This window comes from Labrus bergylta, chromosome 13 (genome assembly GCF_963930695.1).
Source record: "Labrus bergylta chromosome 13, fLabBer1.1, whole genome shotgun sequence".
Lineage (NCBI taxonomy): Eukaryota > Metazoa > Chordata > Actinopteri > Labriformes > Labridae > Labrus > Labrus bergylta.
Window position 1 is genome coordinate 27,518,421 of NC_089207.1, and position 18,885 is coordinate 27,537,305.

An 18,885-nucleotide genomic window follows, 5' to 3' on the forward strand; every position below is an offset into this window, starting at 1 on the left:
TGATCCCAACAAAGCCCTCACAATCCTGGTTCAAATCCCTTGACTCCATCACTACAAAATTTTGTTGGAAAAACAAAACACCCAGAATTAAATTAGAAACACTACAAAAACCCAAACCCCAAGGAGGTCTACGAGCACCAAACTTTTTCCACTACTTCGTTGCCCACCAACTACAATACATTCACAAATGCACCAATCCCATTGAATCTGACAACTCCTGGAAAGACATTGAACAAACATTATGCAAAGAAATCAACATCTCAGACCTTCCTTTCATTAGCCCCTCTATCAAACGCCACCCCTGTTTTAAAATCCCTACCATAGCGACAACTCTGACAGCCTGGTGGAAATTTCACCAAATAACTAACACCACTATTTCCTACACCAAACAAACTCCCATCTGGAACAACCCGGACTTTACAATAAACAGGAAACCACTCCATCTCCCAGCATGGATCACTAAAGGCATCACACACCTTGAGCACATTTTCATAACAACATTCTTGCCTCATTCCCTAATTTGTTTCAGAAGTTCGGCATTGGAGAACAGAACTTTTTAGAATAATCATCAAATTCATTCTTCTATAAAAAGCAAAATCAATATTATCACATCCAACTTTGAACTTCCACCACTTACCACAGACATAATCAATATCAAAACAAGGAAAAAAAAGAAAAATAATAGCTTCGCTTCTCCCTCCACACTCCCCTCCAATCAAATCAAACCCTCAAACCAAACCCAAAACCCCAGCTGCAGTCAACTTCTGCTAAAACATAATCATTACACAAACTCTCACCTCTCACATCACAACATTGTTTAACATCAACATATTCAACACATACCATACACACTGCTCAACTCCTCAACTCTCTTCTACCTCTCAAGTCCCCTTTACTAAGCACATTCTCCCCCTCCCCTTCTCTCTCTCTATCGCTTCTTTCACTTGTATCCTTTATGTAATTCATATAGTTTTGTAGTTTTGCTGGTTGTAGTCTGATGTGTGTCTATTGATGTATTAGTGTTTTGCTGTCTTTATTTGTTTTATTTTATTTTTTCTGTATTTTTGAGTTGTTGTCCTGAACTTGTCTGTTTTTTTGTGCCTCGTTTGTAATGTACATATCACCAGTTTGTCACTATATTGCACCTAATAAAAAAAAATTTAAAAAAAAATTCTGCACACAAAAACCTCTCAAACCTTGACGATTGGTTATATTCAAATTTAAATTCTGGACAGTGAATGTCTTCTTGATTGCCTGCTACTTTATTCCAATCGAGGAGACACATTTGAATACATGTTGTGATGTACACTTATACGGCTCTGATGTTTAAGAATGCTCTAGAAAGTCAGTTTAGAGAACATGAGTTCTTCTCTCCACAAGGTAATTCTCTGGAATATTTTCACTTTTATTCTTTGTTAATCGGCTTTAAGTTAGTTGATCTTCAAAGGTAGGATTGGTGTTTATGTTCAGAAATTCTCTGCTTCCTAATTAAAACAGAACAAGATCTTTATCTGTGTTTTTCTAGTACTTTTATAATAGCTGCCATTGCCTGGAAATATAATGATGTATTTGGACATTTTTGCACCTTTTAACCCTTTTTCCTCAGGCATGTCTATGGTCATTCCAAAGTCCAGAGTAGAGGCCAAAGGTGAACAGACCCTTGCCATTAGGGCCTCTAAATTGTATTATTTTAAAACCCCTGCTACCTGTGGAATTTATGCTGGCATCAATGCATATTTACACCACCTCTCCAAAAAAAATGCTTTGAGCTCCTTTTATTGCAATTTTATTTTGTTGCAATTTGTTGCAATTTTTTTTGTTGCAATTTTTGTGTCAACACATTTCTGTTGGGATGCTTCCTTTTTGCCGTGGAAGATGCATATGCAACATTTTTATGCAAGCTTTAATGACTGCATGACATTTTTTTTAATCAGACACTTACAGATATTGTATCCTTTCATAGAACATAATGTAGCAGAATCACATGATCAAACTATGTACCCTATTGTGAGGATTGCAAAGGTTCTGCAGTATCTATCGTTTAAAAGATTCTGCAACCTTTAATAAAAATAAGTGCAAATACAGCCCACAAAGTGTTATTCTGTCTATTTAAAAATGAGTTATCTTATTAATACACGTCTACATTTTATTGTTTAGTGATCAAGATGCACATTTCCACAAAAGGTTGGTTCACAGTTGCATACAGATCCCAGCAGCCTTCCACTGCCCTGAGGGCAGAGCGGGAGGCTTGGCAAGACTCCACGGGATCTGGTTTGTGGGTGCCTCCTTATAAAAGAGGAGTGTCTCAGGGTCTCTCACTCTCTGCTCCTCAGGATGACTGACACTGCTGCTTCTTCTTCTGCTGCTGCTGCAAAATCAATGAGCTAACAGGAGCACATTGGAGCACTCCAGTTCTCTGTTGTTCCTGCTACCTTTTTTCAAGACTACTTCCAAGGCTGCACGAACTAGAAGTTGCAGCTTTTCCAAAAGAGATTGGACTGTAAGTTGATATGAAGACAATGAGCATTTATTTGAAGAATAAACTCCAATTCAAAAAAAAAAACCGAATGATATTCAGAAATGTTGTTTGACTCTTTGAAACGTGATTTGCCTTACCAGAATTTTTGTTGATAGATGCACAGACAATCACTTGGTTTTGATAAAGAAAATACCTCTGTGGATGATATCATTCATCATCAATTGTTTTGCTTTTTCTCCAAAGCTGGGACAAAGATGCTCCCCTCCTTTACATCAGTGCTGCTGGTCACGGCACTGACCAGTGCATTTGCCCAAGACTTTTATGAAGACAGAAAATCTAACAAGAATCCCAGGGCCAAACCTCTGGTGGGAAATATTCACGATGGACAAGGTAAGACATTAAAGTAATAATATAATGAAGACAACTATTGTGCTGCTGAAGTATTGCATTCAGTCTAAATGTGTTTTGTGTGTGATATTTTAACTGAACTTGCCAATAACACTAAACCATTATAAGCTTGATCCTGTGCATGTCATGTTAATGGTGGAGATCTACACTTTGATTTATACATATGTAGTGGGGGGGAATAAAGGAACAAAGTTATGACACTTGTAGAGCATGTTGTATTACCAGAGAGTCCTAAATATTGTTCTGTATGCATTCAGCCATTCTAGATGAGGACTGCAGTTTGGAGCTCTCCTTCCTGTTGGACAGTTCTGAGAGTGCCAAAGACAATCATGAGCAGGAGAAGCAGTTTGTGATGAACGTAGTGGACAGACTCCAGGGGATACAGCTGCAGACCGGCCGCAGCATGAGCCTGAGGGTGGCTCTGCTGCAGTACAGCAGTCATGTCATCACAGAGCAAACCTTCAGAGAGTGGAGGGGCGCTGACAACTTCAAGACCCGCATAGCTCCCATCGTCTACATCGGGCACGGCACCTACACCACCTACGCCATCACCAACATGACCAGGATCTACCTGGAGGAGTCCAGCCACAACAGCATCAAAGCAGCTGTTCTGCTCACAGATGGCGTCTCCCATCCGAGGAACCCTGATATTTTCTCCGCTGTTGCCGATGCCAAAAACCAAGGCATCAGATTCTTCACTTTGGGCATCACCCGCGCAGCCAACGAGCCAGCCAATGTAGCCCAACTCCGCCTTCTTGCCAGCTCCCCGGCCTCCCACTTCCTCCACAATTTACAGGATGAAGACATTGTCGGAAAAATCGTCACCCAGATTGTGAGTATAATACCTTGTCATTCAGCGGACAGCTCTGAGAAGAATGGTCGTATATATTTGCTTTGAATAAGCATCTTTTCAGAGATGACACATGAACAGGCTTGTTCAGGTTCTCCTTCAGAGCTGGAATGATGACAATTCTCTGGAGAAACAAATGAAAGAATGTGTGTGACAGCTCTGGATTTGAAGCTTTTTTACATAGCTTTAGAAAACATACTGTTTGACATGTGCATGAGCATAACCTGCAGGATTAACTTTGTCCTGGTACCTCGCACTACATTCTTTAAGGGGTAAGAACTGGGAGAATGAGTTTTTACAGTCACAAAGGACTTACATTTAGACATTTACTAAAAATAAAATCCACAAAAGCATTCTTAAAGAAGCATAGGAAAGCTGTTGTTAATGATACCGATTTGTATGTAACTGTTTTTCTTAATTCAATCCTAAGTGCTTTTGTTTTTTTCAAAACTACTGTTGGTATAAATCAACAAATTTCATCAGGACTACTGTAGCTAAGGAATATTGCTACAATTGACATTATTTCTGTTATTAATGAGCTTTTGTTCTCTTTGCAGGTTGGCTTGGCTGATGAAGGAGTAAGTATTGTTACACTCAAAAATCTCTTCTAGAGCATCTTTTGACATTAAATAATGTGTAATGAGGTGATAGAATAGGTGATAGGCATAGAATTACATCCATAGCAGTGAAGTAAACATATCTCTCTTTTTTTTAAGTGCCCTCTGGCTCAGCGATGTGCCTGTGAGAAAGGAGAGAGGGGGACAAGCGGGCCTGCGGTGAGTACTTAGCTTCAAACTTTTCCAAATATTCCACAACCAAACAAGAGCCTTTTCCTTTGAAGTGTTAAAATTCAGGTTGTGGGATGGAAGGATTCCTAAAAATCTAAACATGATCCTGATGATATTTTAGGAATGGTAATTGTGCAGTTTTGAACAATCGGGATAATTATTTGTTTTCCCCTCCCCTCAGCATAGCCTGCAGGCCTTTGCACAAGCAAAGTAAGTGGATAGGTGGTCCTGTCCCACATTCTGTAAGGAAATCTATGGCAACAGGAAAATGAGTGTAGAGACTGCTGACGGCCATTCCCACAGAAATATCTTTGTTGCGACTCTGTGGTTTTCTTTTTGCATTTTTCATGACAATGTCTCCCGTGGAAACCAGAGGCACCACATTTAGGGCTGAGCTCCCTATAAAACTGGACCTTTGGTGACCATACATCTCACCTACAGACCCTTCTGCAATGGTCAGCTGTGCAGGAGTCGAGACATCACAGTTTTGTGCTCAAGATATTACACTTTGTTTCTGTTGTGACAAGAAGATGATCCCAGTCGCTCTCCAGACACCCAATCATGCATTTTTACTCAAATGCAAACTTCCACTCAAGCCCATTTCCTCTTCAGAAAAACAGTCCACTCAGGTGGTGTCAAACTTTTCAAACAGGGCTCCAGATAATCATGTTGCTGACAGACAGCTGCATGGCCATTAACCAGGTGCTTTCTCCTCAGAAAGATTCTTTAAATTCTTACACTCACGAAGAGGCTCTCATAATTGCTCTCATTAGTTTAATGGTCACAAACTAACGATTTCTGGTAGATAGAAGCAGACACATGCTGTCCAGGTGCAGCTCAATACAATGACCCTTGACCCTCTGGACAAGACTCCTCCTGTCCACTTATCACTTCAACTGTCATACAGCGTATGTTAAATGTCGCGTCAATAAGAACATATTCAACATAAATTCACAAATCAGCCCAGTTACATTTCCCCCCCTCTGGCTTTCTTAAACAAAGCTTATCGGGGGGATAGATTGTTGTGCAAAAAAATACATCACATCCAAACTCTAACTTTGTTTCATTCTCCAGGGGAAGAAAGGTCGACCCGGAGATGATGGAGCCCCAGGGCTTAGAGGGCAAAAGGTGAATGGTCTTTGATGGACATGTAGATTTCTTAGCTGGCAGGCGCATTTACAAGTAAAACCAATAATACCTTCTAAGTGCTCAACACCCAAATGTATAATTTAGGACAAGGTTACCAGGCTTCTTGAGCTCGGCTATATGATATCTGTAAGCACTGATAACGTACCACCTCCCTTCAAAGAGACCCAGCCATTTGAACCCTGTATTTATCACTGGATGTTAACTGAATATGGGGTTCAACCATTTCTACAATTTATTTAGCAGATGCTTTTGTCCAAAGCGACTTACATCAGAGAGTAAGTACAACACAAGGAAGAATCTAGAGAGGAGGACACAATGTCAGTAAGTGCAAACAAAAAACTTTAGGTCTGATCAGACACAGTTGCTGACAAGCTGTGCAAAGAGGCAAAGCACTGTTTTGTTGTTGTTGTTGTTGTTGTAAGTTAAGATAATATCTCATCATCAAAAACAACATCAACAGCCGCTCATGAGATTTCTATTCAGCATCAAAACCATCCTAAATATCGTTATTGTCATCATCAACATAAACATCATCATCATCAGGTTGAGTCTAAAGTGCCTCCACACATTTAATCTCACAGGGATCTCGCTCAGTTCTTAAAGTAAGTGTCTACATGGTTACATGACTACTTCTCCATTCTATTTATGGCTGCTCTTTGTATACTTTCCTCCTGCCGTGGTAAGTAGTATGTATATATTTTAAATCATTTTGACTATTGAGGAGACTTAACTTTTGTTTAGAACTGAAATAATTTAATGTTTGAATGTATTTTCCTTTTTTGCATGTTTTTGTCTTCTAAACTTGTTCACATCCACATTTAAGGCTGTACGTTACAACAGTCTGGATGAGCCCTTATTCCTTGAATAATTTCTGTATTTTTTTTATCCTATCAGGGTGAAGCAGGATTAAGTGGTCTACCTGGGAGAGAGGGTGCTGAGGTAAAAGCCAAACCTTAAAAAATAGAATATACATTATTGTCACTGTAGGTTGTTCACGCATTTCATCTTATTTATTCTCTGTGCAGGGAAAACCTGGTTACAAGGGAGAGCAGGTATTTAATCCAGATTTATTACAATGATTTAATAATTTATGAAGCCATTCAAGTAACTTTGTGTATTTTTACACAGGGTGAGAGGGGTGAGTGTGGCACTCCAGGACTCAAAGGAGACAGGGTACAGCAACACTGTTAACACTATAATGATATCTCTTTCTTTGTGTACACAGTGAGTTTGATTTTATGGTCTTATTCTTTCCTACGTTATGTGCTTTAGGGCCCCGAGGGCTCAGTTGGAGCAAGAGGGCCCAGAGGTCTTCAGGTTGGTAATATGTATTTATTAGATTCATCATAGACACTTTATGGTGTTGACAAGCAGACTAGAAGACTTTTCCAACTTGAAAGAAAAGGGCTCTCAAGCATATTTGTAACCTGTATAGTTTACCCATCTAGATTTGCAAAGTTGTGCATTATTTGAAACATTTGATGGACAGCTGTTTTTATTATGTTTATTTCTACCCAGGGGTTACCGGGACCACATGGAGACATTGGACCTGAGGGCCCTCAGGGAAAGCGGGTCAGCCCCTTTTTAAACAACTTTATGTACCTCACTGTGAACATCTGCTGTGACCTTTACATTTCCTTTTATGATTAGTTTAAACAAGAGGTTGGGGCTTTAGTACCGCAGTCTTTAACATGAGACACAGAAGGCTGTTTGTCTTGAGTAATAAACCCCCTATGTGAGCTTTTGGCAATGAGCCAAAGTCATCCCCATTATTATTGTTATTCACAAGCATACGCGGATGAACCATCAGCCAAAAATCCCACTACAATCTCACCTAATGACTTGTATCCTGTGTCTAAATACAGGCTGTGAGGTGCCTACAGCATTGTGAGCAAAGTCCTGAAGTAAAAAAAATAAAAAAAACATACACGCTCAGTGTTTCACCATGTGCAGCATTCAGGAAGCTCTTGCATAGATCAACATGGCTTGGTGTCCCTGGATTGTAAAATTGAAAACTTTCATTTTAAATTGTAATACATAAAAACACAGTCAAATGGCACAAATGTACTAAATATTCTCTTAAAGGCAGGCTACATGATTATGGTAAGCTCTACTTCTGTTTTACCCTTTATAGGTAGAGATTAAAGTTACCTGAAGACCAAACAAATTTGTAATTTAAACTAAACTAAGTGGTATAAAGGGCTGTGCTTTGACTTCTGAGACACTGTTGTTTGGGGTTGTCTAAACTCTGAGGCATCACTGGAGCTCAAGTTAAGCTCTTGTTTATCCTAACCTGCAGGAAGATATCAAATATCTTGCCCACTTACCTTCAATTGCTGAAGGATTGTAAGCATTATGTTGCGCTTCAAAGGAGCATATCCACATGTATGCATGAGAACATATGCTTTTTCTATTCATATAAAAATAGAGTTGAGTTCAGTTTTAATTTTCAGTGGGGTTTTGTGTTTTTACTCAACAATTTAAAGTAGTTCACAGAAAGAATGTTTTAAAAATAAAAACTCAAGATTTAATGGATCATGTCTATAATGATAGAATGATGCAATGATTTTTTTTTAATGTACTCTGTTGATAAGACTTATTATGTTTGTTAATTCAGGGTGAACGTGGCCCATCTGGTCCTCCAGGAATTCAAGGGGAAACTGGAATTGGACTTCCTGGACCAAAAGTAATTAATGTCACAGATTATTCTCTGAACATTTGCTCTCACTTCTGTTGATTGTTTGTTTACTGGCTTTATTTCTGGGTTGCCCTGAGAAAATAAATTCACTATTTGAATCTTTAGGGTGACATCGGATTCCAGGGCCGATCAGGTCCTCCTGGTCCTCCTGGAGTTGGTGAACATGGACTTCCTGTAAGTGAAGAAGACACGGCGTGAAAATAACAAAATAGTGATTCTTTTTGTGACTGTGGTGTCAAAATGTTGACCTTAGCATTGTTTGGATGACATACTGTGGCTTTGTTTAAAGGGACCTCAAGGACCACAAGGTGTTCAAGGAGAAAAAGGACCTCAGGGGGAGGGGTTTCCAGGAACAAAGGTACTTTATCAAGTCCACTCATCCAAGTATGGTAACATTGTCTGGATCCAGACTGCAGCAGAGATCAGCCTTGCTTAGTTTCTTCACTCCTTATTTCCTCGTAATTAGCAAACCTTTGCAAACATCCATTGCTCTCCTTCTAAGTGAGATATCAGCCTGATGTCAATACAAAATTAAATAATGCAGATATTCGTACACAGACAAGCAGAATGCATTTACTGAATATAGTATGTTTCTATGTAATTATAAAATACTTCTCCTTAATATGCAATTAGCTGCTTTCATTTTGACCAAATACAAAACCTTCAAGCATATAATTGCACAAAATGGTTGCATGCTGCAGTCCAAATTACTTAGAGAAAAATTCCTGTAACCAACAATTCAGCTATAAAAAAGAACATTGTATTAGTATTTGAATGTAAATCCTCAGGTCTGAAAGCATGTTCCAGAGTCATTCTGCAGCCTATATGCTCTGCATTTGTCAAAACCTGATCTTACTCTGTTCAAGCTCACTGATTCAGAACTCAGATGTAGAGATGGGACCGATTATGTCGGATATCAGACTGACGGTGACGATCCACGTCACTGATCAATAAATACGGTTGTGCACTTTAAACATTCTCAGTCTCACTTTGAAGACATTCATATTGAACTGTAAGAAGTGTCCACAAATCGTCTCCATGACGACGTTCAGACGAGATTGGAACAGCTCCTTCTTTATAATCAAAAGTACAATTCTTACACTTCAGTTTAGAATATTTAATATGAAAAGCTGACAGTTGTTGCTGCTTCCTGTTTGTATGTGAAGCCAGCACAATGCAATGCCAGATTTACTACAGCTTTGTGTAGCCTTGCACATAATACCAACAGCAACAATAACATTATTAGTTATGAGGTAAAAATATTGGAGTCAGTATCGGTACATAAGTAAGGGAATCAGATCGGAACTGAAAAAAAGTGGATCGGTGCATCTCTAATCAGATGTTCACTCAAGCATTACTATTCACTCTGTTGTTGATGTTTTGTGTCTGTAAAAACAGTACTGTTCCCTGTGCTGCAACATGCCTCACTGTAAGTCATATTTTAAAAACAGACTTGCAAAATGAGAGAGATGGGATATAAGGAAGAGTGGCTTTTAAAACATAAAAAAATACATAGAAAAGCAACATGATGAATTTAAATGAATGCATAACACCCACAGGGTTAAAGGAATTGCATCAGACCCCTCTAACAAGACCCGACTTGTAGATAAAATTGACAATTGGAGGAGAGTTTTTATGTAGTTGTTTAGTTTACCCTGGAGAGAAGTACTCTGAAAATGTCCTCAAGCAACTACACATCTGTTTGGTCCGTGCCAGACTTCCTATCTTTTATCTGTTTTACTCCTGTGCTGACTTCTATGTCTTGTAAAAAGGGATCAGGGTGCTTCTGTCTATCACACAGACACACATAAGAATAACTTAATCAGGCCTTCATTCTTTACACTTGGATATTGCTTGTGCTGTTCTCTTGATTTACCTCCACCCTTCATAAATCAGAGGTACCGGGAAAAGTTGAAGAATCATGTAGTGCCATGAAGACAGGAAAAAAATGGTTCCATTCCTAGAGCATTGGATCACTTTTTTTATCAATCACAAGAGGGAAACAGGAGCCAACATGCTCCTCTTCCATACTCTCCAACCTGAGAACAATGAAGACTTTGGCACAGACCCAATGGCAAGTGTCCATGATGAAACTGACGGAGATGACCTGATTTTGTTCCACAGGGGGATCGAGGGCTACATGGGCCGAGGGGACCGAGGGGACAACAAGGAGCAGGAATCAAAGGAGATAGGGTGGGTTATAAATGTTATACCTAACAAGAAAAAAAGAGCATGACATGATTTTTACTTAACTTAATATACTCTTGAATAGTATTAAATATAGATGATTTTATGCATGACATACTGTATAGGCTGTTATTTTAATAAAAAGTGGGTGTTTTTCTTATAAACAAATAAGCAAATGTATGTTTTATCTGTTTTATTAGTCAGTTTTCCCCTGGGATTTACAGTGGGCTACAGCTATAATTTATCAGTGGTATTATTTGAAACCATTAGCATGACTGTTGTAACTTGTCACTCATGTGCATGCACTCATAACCAGAGACAAAAACAGCAGGGAGCCACTAATTTTAAAAATCCTGCTCTACAGTGTCCCTATTGGTAAGAAACTCTATTGGGTCCCTTTACATTTTCTGTCATAAGTCAAATAAGTCAGAAATGTCTTCTAGTGTATACTTTGCCCACAGCCTCATTTTATTATTCTGTAATGTACACAGTATATTGCTTACATTAAAATAAAGGGCCATCAAATGATCCAAATTTTGAACCACGATCAATCCCAAAGTGTCAATAGTTGATTGTGATTAATCATATTTTGAATTTGTTTGAAATTCCATTATTTTGAATTTAAAAATAAATATTAAGCTTTAATTTTGGGTTGGCTTTTTTACTGTCTTACGCTGAGAGTACTTGACTTGCTGTTTGAATTCAACACAGCTTTTATTTTGACATAAAGTGAGGACCTTCTGGTAGATCTAGGTTAACTGAACCACGGAAAAAGACTCAATCAAAAGTCATTATTGATCAAAAACTAAATGAAAACAGTTTAAAGGAATGCTAATAAAAGGGACATTTTTGATCTCACGATTCATTTATTTATTTAACTGTGATTAACTAGTTAATGTTGACAGCCCTAATTCAAGTTATACATTATTAGACCCTGTGAGGAAACTTAACTTATGAGGGGCTTTGTGTTTGTTTTTATTTACTCCCTGTTGCTAGGTTATAGAAGTGACATGCACACCTATGCAGCTGAGGAAGTCCCTTAGAAATGATGCTGATTTATCAAACTGTTTTTTTTCTTTCAGGGTGATTTGGGGCCTCCAGGTTTTCCAGGGCCAACTGGACAGACAGGAGTGGGCATACAGGGAGAGAAGGTTGATAAAATGTCAACATCTATATTTTTAAAACTGTCTCAAAATGTGACGTCTAGTTATAGTGCAGGACGACGTTCTGCATTAAAAAAACATATCATCTTTATTACCTCGCAGGGCATTGAAGGTCCAAGAGGTCCTCCAGGAGTCAGAGGACTTCCAGGAGAGGGTTTACCTGGATCTAAGGTTTGTGGACACCAACAGACAAGGTTCTCTGTAAAACAGAGCTGTACATTTTTACATCATCCCCTCACACATGTGCTCGGGTATCCTGGTCCTGATTTGATTTGAAGTCTACTGCTTGATCTGTTGCACATGTAAACATTTTATTCTGATTTCACAAATATAAATAAGCCATCATCCTTATATTTGAGAAACCAGGGTTCTCTACTGGGACTACTCCAGTATGAACCAGGATACAACTGCATTTTTAACACTTTATTCAGGTTACAAAAGCTTCTTTGTTGTTACATAACAAAGTATTTGAAATCATGTATAGAAGGAACTGTTTCTTATGTGCCATGTTAACTAAGTATCCTAAATAATTTAATATCGGCTTAACACGGGTTACTACAGAGCATTATATTATTTCCTGTTTTTTCCCTCTAATTTTAGGGAGACCAAGGTTTACCAGGAGAGCAGGGAGCTCACGGAGAGAGGGGCATTGGAGAGCCAGGTGCTAAGGTAAGACAACCCATACCCTGAACCAAATAAGTTTAGGTGGTAGCAAAGGTGGGAGTGCCAATGAAATTAATCTATCAATAGTCCATTAATACAGTTCTACATTTACAGGGAGAGCCTGGAGCATCTGGCTTGGGGGGCTTGCCTGGCCTTCCAGGAGAAGATGGAGCTCCAGGGCAGAAGGTTAAACACATTGTGCAAATTCAATATTCAATACAGAAAAAATCTTCATATTATCCAGAATTATTTGTTGCAGCCTAGGGTTAAAAGTCTGATGGTTTTTCTTTCTCTCGCTTATCTTTCCTTGTTAGGGGGAGGCTGGTTTACCTGGTTTAAGAGGTGCTGAGGGGGCACACGGAATTGGCACTCAAGGAGAAAAAGTATGTTTTGGATAATTTGTCATTGTGTACTTTAGTATTCATGTGGCAAGAAATGTTAATCAGATAATATGTGCTGAAATCGTTTCCAGGGAGACCAGGGTCTGAGGGGCATTCGTGGGCTACATGGGCCTCCTGGGATCTCAGGACCCTCAGGTCCAAAGGTCAGAATCAATTAAATAAGTTTGTTATTGTGACAGGATAGCTTCCTGATAGAGAGGTATGAGCAGCCTCTTTCCATTCATTTAATGAATATGTTCCTGTTGAAGATTGATGCCATCACAACCAATCCTTTGAATCAAGCCAAAAAAACAAGTCCTCAGCAGGTTGTTGGCAGCTCAAGTAATTTCAAAATAAAGAAGAGAATTAATCTGAAGTGTCTTGCCAACTCTTATTTTCCAGGGTGAACGTGGGATACCAGGCCAGCAGGGCATGCCAGGGCAGCCAGGACGCTCTATATCAGGTCCAAAGGTACATAAATAACAACATCAATCTGTCTCCTAACAACGATCTTGGCACGAAGGTAGACAAGAAGCAGGCTACCAGACAAAATGTCAAGTTAAATTTGATGCTATTTAAGCGTGAAAAAATGTATTGCCACTATGAATACACTGTTTTGATTGTCCTGTCTGAAGGGGGATATCGGCTCTGCTGGTCCTCCTGGTCCTGTTGGGGAAACAGGCCATGGATTACCTGGTCCAAAGGTAAACGTCGCATTTTCCTTCATGTCATTTGCTATATATCTTAAATAAGCTTTGTTGGTTTTCATTTATAAATTGTGTTAAACCAGGGAGAGCGTGGACACCAGGGGTTACCAGGTCAAGTTGGTTCAAAAGGCGAAGGCCTCCCCGGCCCTGTGGTTTGTACTATTAACATTTTGCCTCTTCAATTCTAAAATTATTCCTGTGAAAGTGAGTAAACATTTTTTTTCCTACTTATTTAAGGGTCCTCCAGGATTGCCAGGTTTACAAGGCGAGCCGGGCCCAGAAGGAATAGGAATTCCAGGTCCAAAGGTTTGTGTCTAAATGATATTTGTGTTGACTTGGTCTGTTATTTCGCATGGGTGTGTAGGTATAAAGATGTTAACCATGATTTTATAATCTTGTATGTTTTAGGGTGACATTGGCTTCAGAGGATTGCCAGGTTTGCCTGGTCCACCTGGAGAGGGCTTACAGGGACTCGCAGTAAGAAAGATTGTTAAAAAACATTTTATTAAATAATATTCAATTGATGAATGGACTTGGACTTTTCTAGTCTTCTGACGACTCAAAGTGCTTTAACACTACATGAGACGTTCAAACAATCACACCACATCACTACCATGATGGCAGAGGCTGCTGCGTAAAGGCCCCATCAGTACACCTCCATTCACACGCATACGCTTGCTGGTGAAGCAGCAGGAGCAATTTAGGATTCAGTGTGACTGTAGGAGCTCAGGGTCAAACCCTCAGTCTTCTTGTTGATATATTCATAACTAGACAGTTTGTAGTTTTGAGTTAAAACTTAACCTGTGGTCTGATTAATAAAACCATTTGTTTTAAGGGAAATGTTGGAAGACCAGGACCTTCTGGTCCAAGTGGACCTCCAGGAGAAGGCATACAAGGCCCAAAGGTACGTCTTCCAGCCGTTGAACATTAGAGCTGCCTTGCCACCATTCAGTCCATGGTTAATATCGGGTGGCAGTAGATCAGTCTGTAGGGACTTGGGTTGGGAATCGGAGGGGTTGGGAATCGGAGGGTCCAGAAATTGGTCTGGTAGGTGGAGAGGTGCCAGTCCACTTCCTGAGCACTGCTGAAGTACCCTTGAGCAAGGCACTAAACCCCAATAACTGCTCTGGAGTGCTTGCTGTGGGCAGCCCCCTCACTCTGAGACCTCTCCATTAGTGCATGTCCATAAGATCCTGTTCGTGCATGTGTGTGTATTTTGGCCTATGTTTGTGTAGCATGTTCATTAAACAGAGAGTAAAACTGAATTTCCCCTCGCAGGATTAATAAAGGATAAATTATATTCATTTACATTTATGCTTTTGTCCACGGCAAGAAATAGTGTCTCAATGTACTTAATTGAGGCAGACATTATATGGGAATTGCCTGATCATCACTTTACTGCAACGAATATAACAACAATTCTTAATCTATCAAGATTATTGAGTTTTCCAAGAATTTGATATGAATTTAAATGACATTTCAGGGTGAGCCAGGGTCTCAAGGTATGACAGGAGCAAGGGGACCTCAAGGGGATGGATTTCCTGGAGCTAAGGTGATATATTTACACATAATTGCTTAAAATTCCATTGATATCTTAAAGGATGATCTCTAATTGATGAATAACTCTCCTCTTGTTGCAGGGTGATCGTGGATCACAGGGGGAAAGGGGAATGAAAGGTACAAAAGGTGAACTGGGAGATCCTGGATTCCCGGGTGAAGCTGTAAGCAAAACAGAAATTCTTCAATAAAAATATTTAATGAAGTCTCCACTGGTTTAGATATTTCTACTAATACAAAAAAAGTGTTGATGTATGTGCAGTTATTTAGAACAGGTTTACTGTAACACCTTATTTCACAATTATATTGGATAAAGACTATTTTCAATAAGAAACTACAGGAACAGTGACATTGTTTACATCTTTTCTCAAATCCCAGGGGAGGGCAGGAGCAAAAGGAGAAGCAGGCCTCACAGTGAGTTCATCAATTCAGCTAATGTTTTAACAGTCAATAATTTAATATCCCATAAATATTGATAAGAAAATAATGTAAATGTTCTAATATTTTCAGAGAGAAGACATTATTAAGCTGATCAAAGAAATCTGTGGTAAGAGTTCAGGCCAAGTGATTATTATTTGTGTAATTCTGATTAAGTGCTTGTTATCTTTAGGGCATGAATATCGAACCGAAGGTGTTATATTGTCCAATGTTTCAGACTGACATTAATCACATTTGTGTTGACTTGGTCTGTCAGACAGAAATTTTCCTTCAGACAGACATTTCTGGTTTGGTTCAGTCATTTGATTAGAGAATTGCCCATTTACACATTCATCAGAGATGTAGCAACACTTGCTTCCATTTGCCCTCCATGTTTTGTTCTAAGGGCCAATACGTTCTAAGTTCAATATTCACTTCAGGTTTTGTTCCATTTTAGTCCCCAAAAACTTGAAGGAAAAATATGTGAAGCTGTCTATCTGTTTTTTGGTTCTGGAATTGTGTGTTTAGAGAGGAGGTTATGAGAACACAAAGATCGGGCTTAAAATCGAAACAATGTACTGAGAGGTGCTGAAAGACAATAGAGCAGTCAGTTGATTATTCTCTGTGTATTTATCATTGTACCCAACACCGATTTTTATCCTTTGTTACAATAAAAATATTGATTAGTAAGGCTAAGAAACATTGAATGAGGGTGGATTAATGTCTATCATTTAGGATTAAACTACAATCTGAAGAAAACATCATTCATAAAACCAGAGTTTAGGACAGTATACAAGTACATGTAATGATAGTATTTCCTTTTTTTCAGGCTGTGGCGTCAAGTGCAAAGAAAGGCCGATGGAACTTGTGTTTGTGATCGACAGCTCAGAGAGTGTCGGCCCTGAAAACTTTGAAATCATCAAAGACTTTGTCACCAGGTTGGTGGACCGGACCACAGTCGGACGCAATACCACCAGAATCGGACTGGTCCTCTACAGTCTGGATGTTCACTTGGAGTTCAACTTGGTTCGCTACATGAACAAACAGGACGTCAAGCAGGCAATCAGGAAGATGCCTTATATGGGCGAGGGCACGTACACCGGCACTGCCATAAGAAAAGCAACTCAGGAGGCGTTCTTCAGCGCTCGGCCCGGGGTCAGAAAAGTAGCCATCGTCATCACCGATGGTCAAACTGACAAACGAGAGCCTGTAAAACTCGATATAGCTGTGAGGGAGGCTCATGCTGCGAACATTGAGATGTATGCCTTGGGGATCGTCAATTCTTCTGATCCAACACAGGCTGAGTTCCTGCGAGAGCTTAACCTCATTGCTTCTGATCCTGACAGTGAACACATGTACCTCATTGATGACTTCAATACTTTACCAGGTGATCATCGCAGTCAGATGTTGTCAGACTGTGTGCTGGAGAAATGTAAATCACTTAGTGCCTTCAGTTGAGAGTGGCTAAAGTTAACTGAATTCTTTATTTCTTTTTTAGCACTGGAGTCTCAACTGGTCAGCCAGTTCTGTGAAGATGAAAATGGTGCCCTTATCTACAATCGCCTTACAAATGGACACTGGAACAGCAATAATGGGCATGGCCATGGTGTTAATGGAAACAATGGACACGGGGAGAATAACAACGTCCATGGAAATAATGGCTTTGGAAACAATGGATATGAAAACACAGGAAACGGCTACAATTACCCAGAGAAGACCGAAAATCCAAGACGCACTGGCAGCCGAGTCCGTGGAGACACATTCGCGCTGCCCATCATTGCTGATCCTCTCCCGGTTCAGGTCTTAACTCAAAGCTCATTCTATATTGTTTCATTTAAAATGTTTTATGCTGATTTTTCTTTGCAAAATTCTTCACAATACTGACACATTTCTATGTTTTTTTGTTTTTACTGTAGGTGGTGGATGATGATGAGGGTGAAGACTTAGACTTGAGAGCTCAATCAAGTGGCAGTAGTATTGTAGCTGTAGTTAACGTAACGTCTTTTTCACGTGTAAGGGATAGCTCCGCCCTCAATGAGGCTGTCGTATTATCTTCATCATCTTCTTCATCATCTTCTACTTCATCTGCAGCATCCTCGCCAACTCTAGACTCAGTTTCATCTTTAGACTTTGATCAGTTGCACTCCTCAGTGAGTCTAGTAGTGCCTGAAGGTGAGTTGTTGGCTGCTGCACAGTATAGGCACTTTTCATAGAGGACATTTTGATAAGTCACAGTTGGAAAAGAGTGGGTGTATTATTAGATGAATATTCTTAAGAAAAGAATGTATCTCACACACTACTTCTTCTCCAGAGGCCCCTGTTCTTGATCCTCGCTGTCACCTCATCTTGAGCCAAGGCACCTGCAGAAACTACAGCATCCGCTGGTACTATGACAAGCAGGCCAACGCCTGTGCACAGTTTTGGTATGGAGGCTGCGGTGGAAATGACAACAATTACGAAACAGAAGACGAATGCAAGAAGACTTGTGTTTTGTTCAGAACAGGTGAGCTTTGAGGATTTTTAGCAGCATTCACTTTTTATTTTCATTTTCTAAAAAAATATACTTTCTTTGTTTCCAGCAGGATAAACAGAGAAGTGAGATGAAGCCATTGCAAGGTCGACTTAACTAAATCTGAACTTAATTTTGCTGACGTAATTTAAAGTGATCAATTCCTGACATGTTTGCTCACAAAATTTCATGCACTTTTTAACACTTTTTTTCTCAGACAAAAAAAATCTGGCTGAATCGGAAACAGCACTACAAAGTTAAGACTAACTGAATCTAGACTCTTTCACCTCAATGAAAGGCTGACTAAACTACAATTAACTTAAATAAACAGACTTTATTACCTCAAAAAAACTGTTATGTGCTTGATACACAAGGAGAATTCTTTGTTTTCAGGGTTTGGCTTTCCAAAGTTTCATTGACTGTATAATAAAATGATTGCATTTTAAATAGCTTACAGTCTGTCAAATGACAACTACAGAAATGTTATTAAAGTTTAAAATTACTCTGAAGATTTTTCTTATACCTCTATGAGCCACTTGCCTTACATGTACTGAATATATTTCTGACTAGACAGCGATAATAAGATGTTTGTTTAATTTTGATGTTTTGATTTGCTGATTTATGCTGGTACTTTATGTGTGTTTTGTGTGTTGTTACTACAATGTCTCCTTTCGGGTCAGAATTGGAAGCTGTATAAGAAAGCCATTTATGTCAGTTTACTGCAATGTATCCATTAAAGGCCTGTCTATTCAGGCAGTGTGTGTATATTTGATGTAATGTTTTTAATAATAAAATGTAAATCTACTGTGTTTGCATGTTCTCTTTATATTAATTAATAAGTACCATCAAGTTACCCATCAAAACGTCCATGATCTGTACCCCCTTTCTTTTGTTTATAATCCATAATTATGAAGCTTACTTAATTCTTAC

The 18,885-nt window shown here is 39.2% G+C and overlaps 1 protein-coding gene across 2 annotated transcripts; it reads left to right on the forward strand.

Moving 5' to 3' along the window:
• Nucleotides 1-2,340: 2,340 nt before the first annotated feature.
• On the forward strand, nucleotides 2,341-18,760 carry col28a2a (collagen, type XXVIII, alpha 2a). 2 transcript variants are annotated; one of them, XM_029280698.2, is made up of 36 exons: nucleotides 2,341-2,500; nucleotides 2,723-2,869; nucleotides 3,145-3,719; nucleotides 4,295-4,315; nucleotides 4,454-4,513; nucleotides 5,600-5,653; nucleotides 6,569-6,613; nucleotides 6,700-6,726; nucleotides 6,803-6,847; nucleotides 6,947-6,991; nucleotides 7,193-7,246; nucleotides 8,292-8,360; nucleotides 8,478-8,546; nucleotides 8,662-8,730; nucleotides 10,497-10,565; nucleotides 11,642-11,710; nucleotides 11,825-11,893; nucleotides 12,323-12,391; nucleotides 12,500-12,571; nucleotides 12,700-12,768; nucleotides 12,858-12,929; nucleotides 13,168-13,236; nucleotides 13,401-13,469; nucleotides 13,556-13,624; nucleotides 13,710-13,778; nucleotides 13,881-13,949; nucleotides 14,308-14,376; nucleotides 14,956-15,024; nucleotides 15,113-15,193; nucleotides 15,408-15,443; nucleotides 15,540-15,576; nucleotides 16,276-16,833; nucleotides 16,945-17,246; nucleotides 17,363-17,618; nucleotides 17,758-17,949; nucleotides 18,026-18,760. In XM_029280698.2, the coding sequence occupies exons 2-36, from the start codon at nucleotides 2,734-2,736 to the stop codon at nucleotides 18,031-18,033; spliced, it is 3,711 nt and encodes a 1,236-aa protein (XP_029136531.2). In that variant the 5' UTR covers nucleotides 2,341-2,500; nucleotides 2,723-2,733; the 3' UTR covers nucleotides 18,034-18,760. The 2 variants fall into 2 exon arrangements, with proteins under 2 accessions (XP_029136531.2, XP_065818544.1); XM_065962472.1 differs by having other exon boundaries at nucleotides 18,029-18,760.
• Nucleotides 18,761-18,885: the final 125 nt, after the last annotated feature.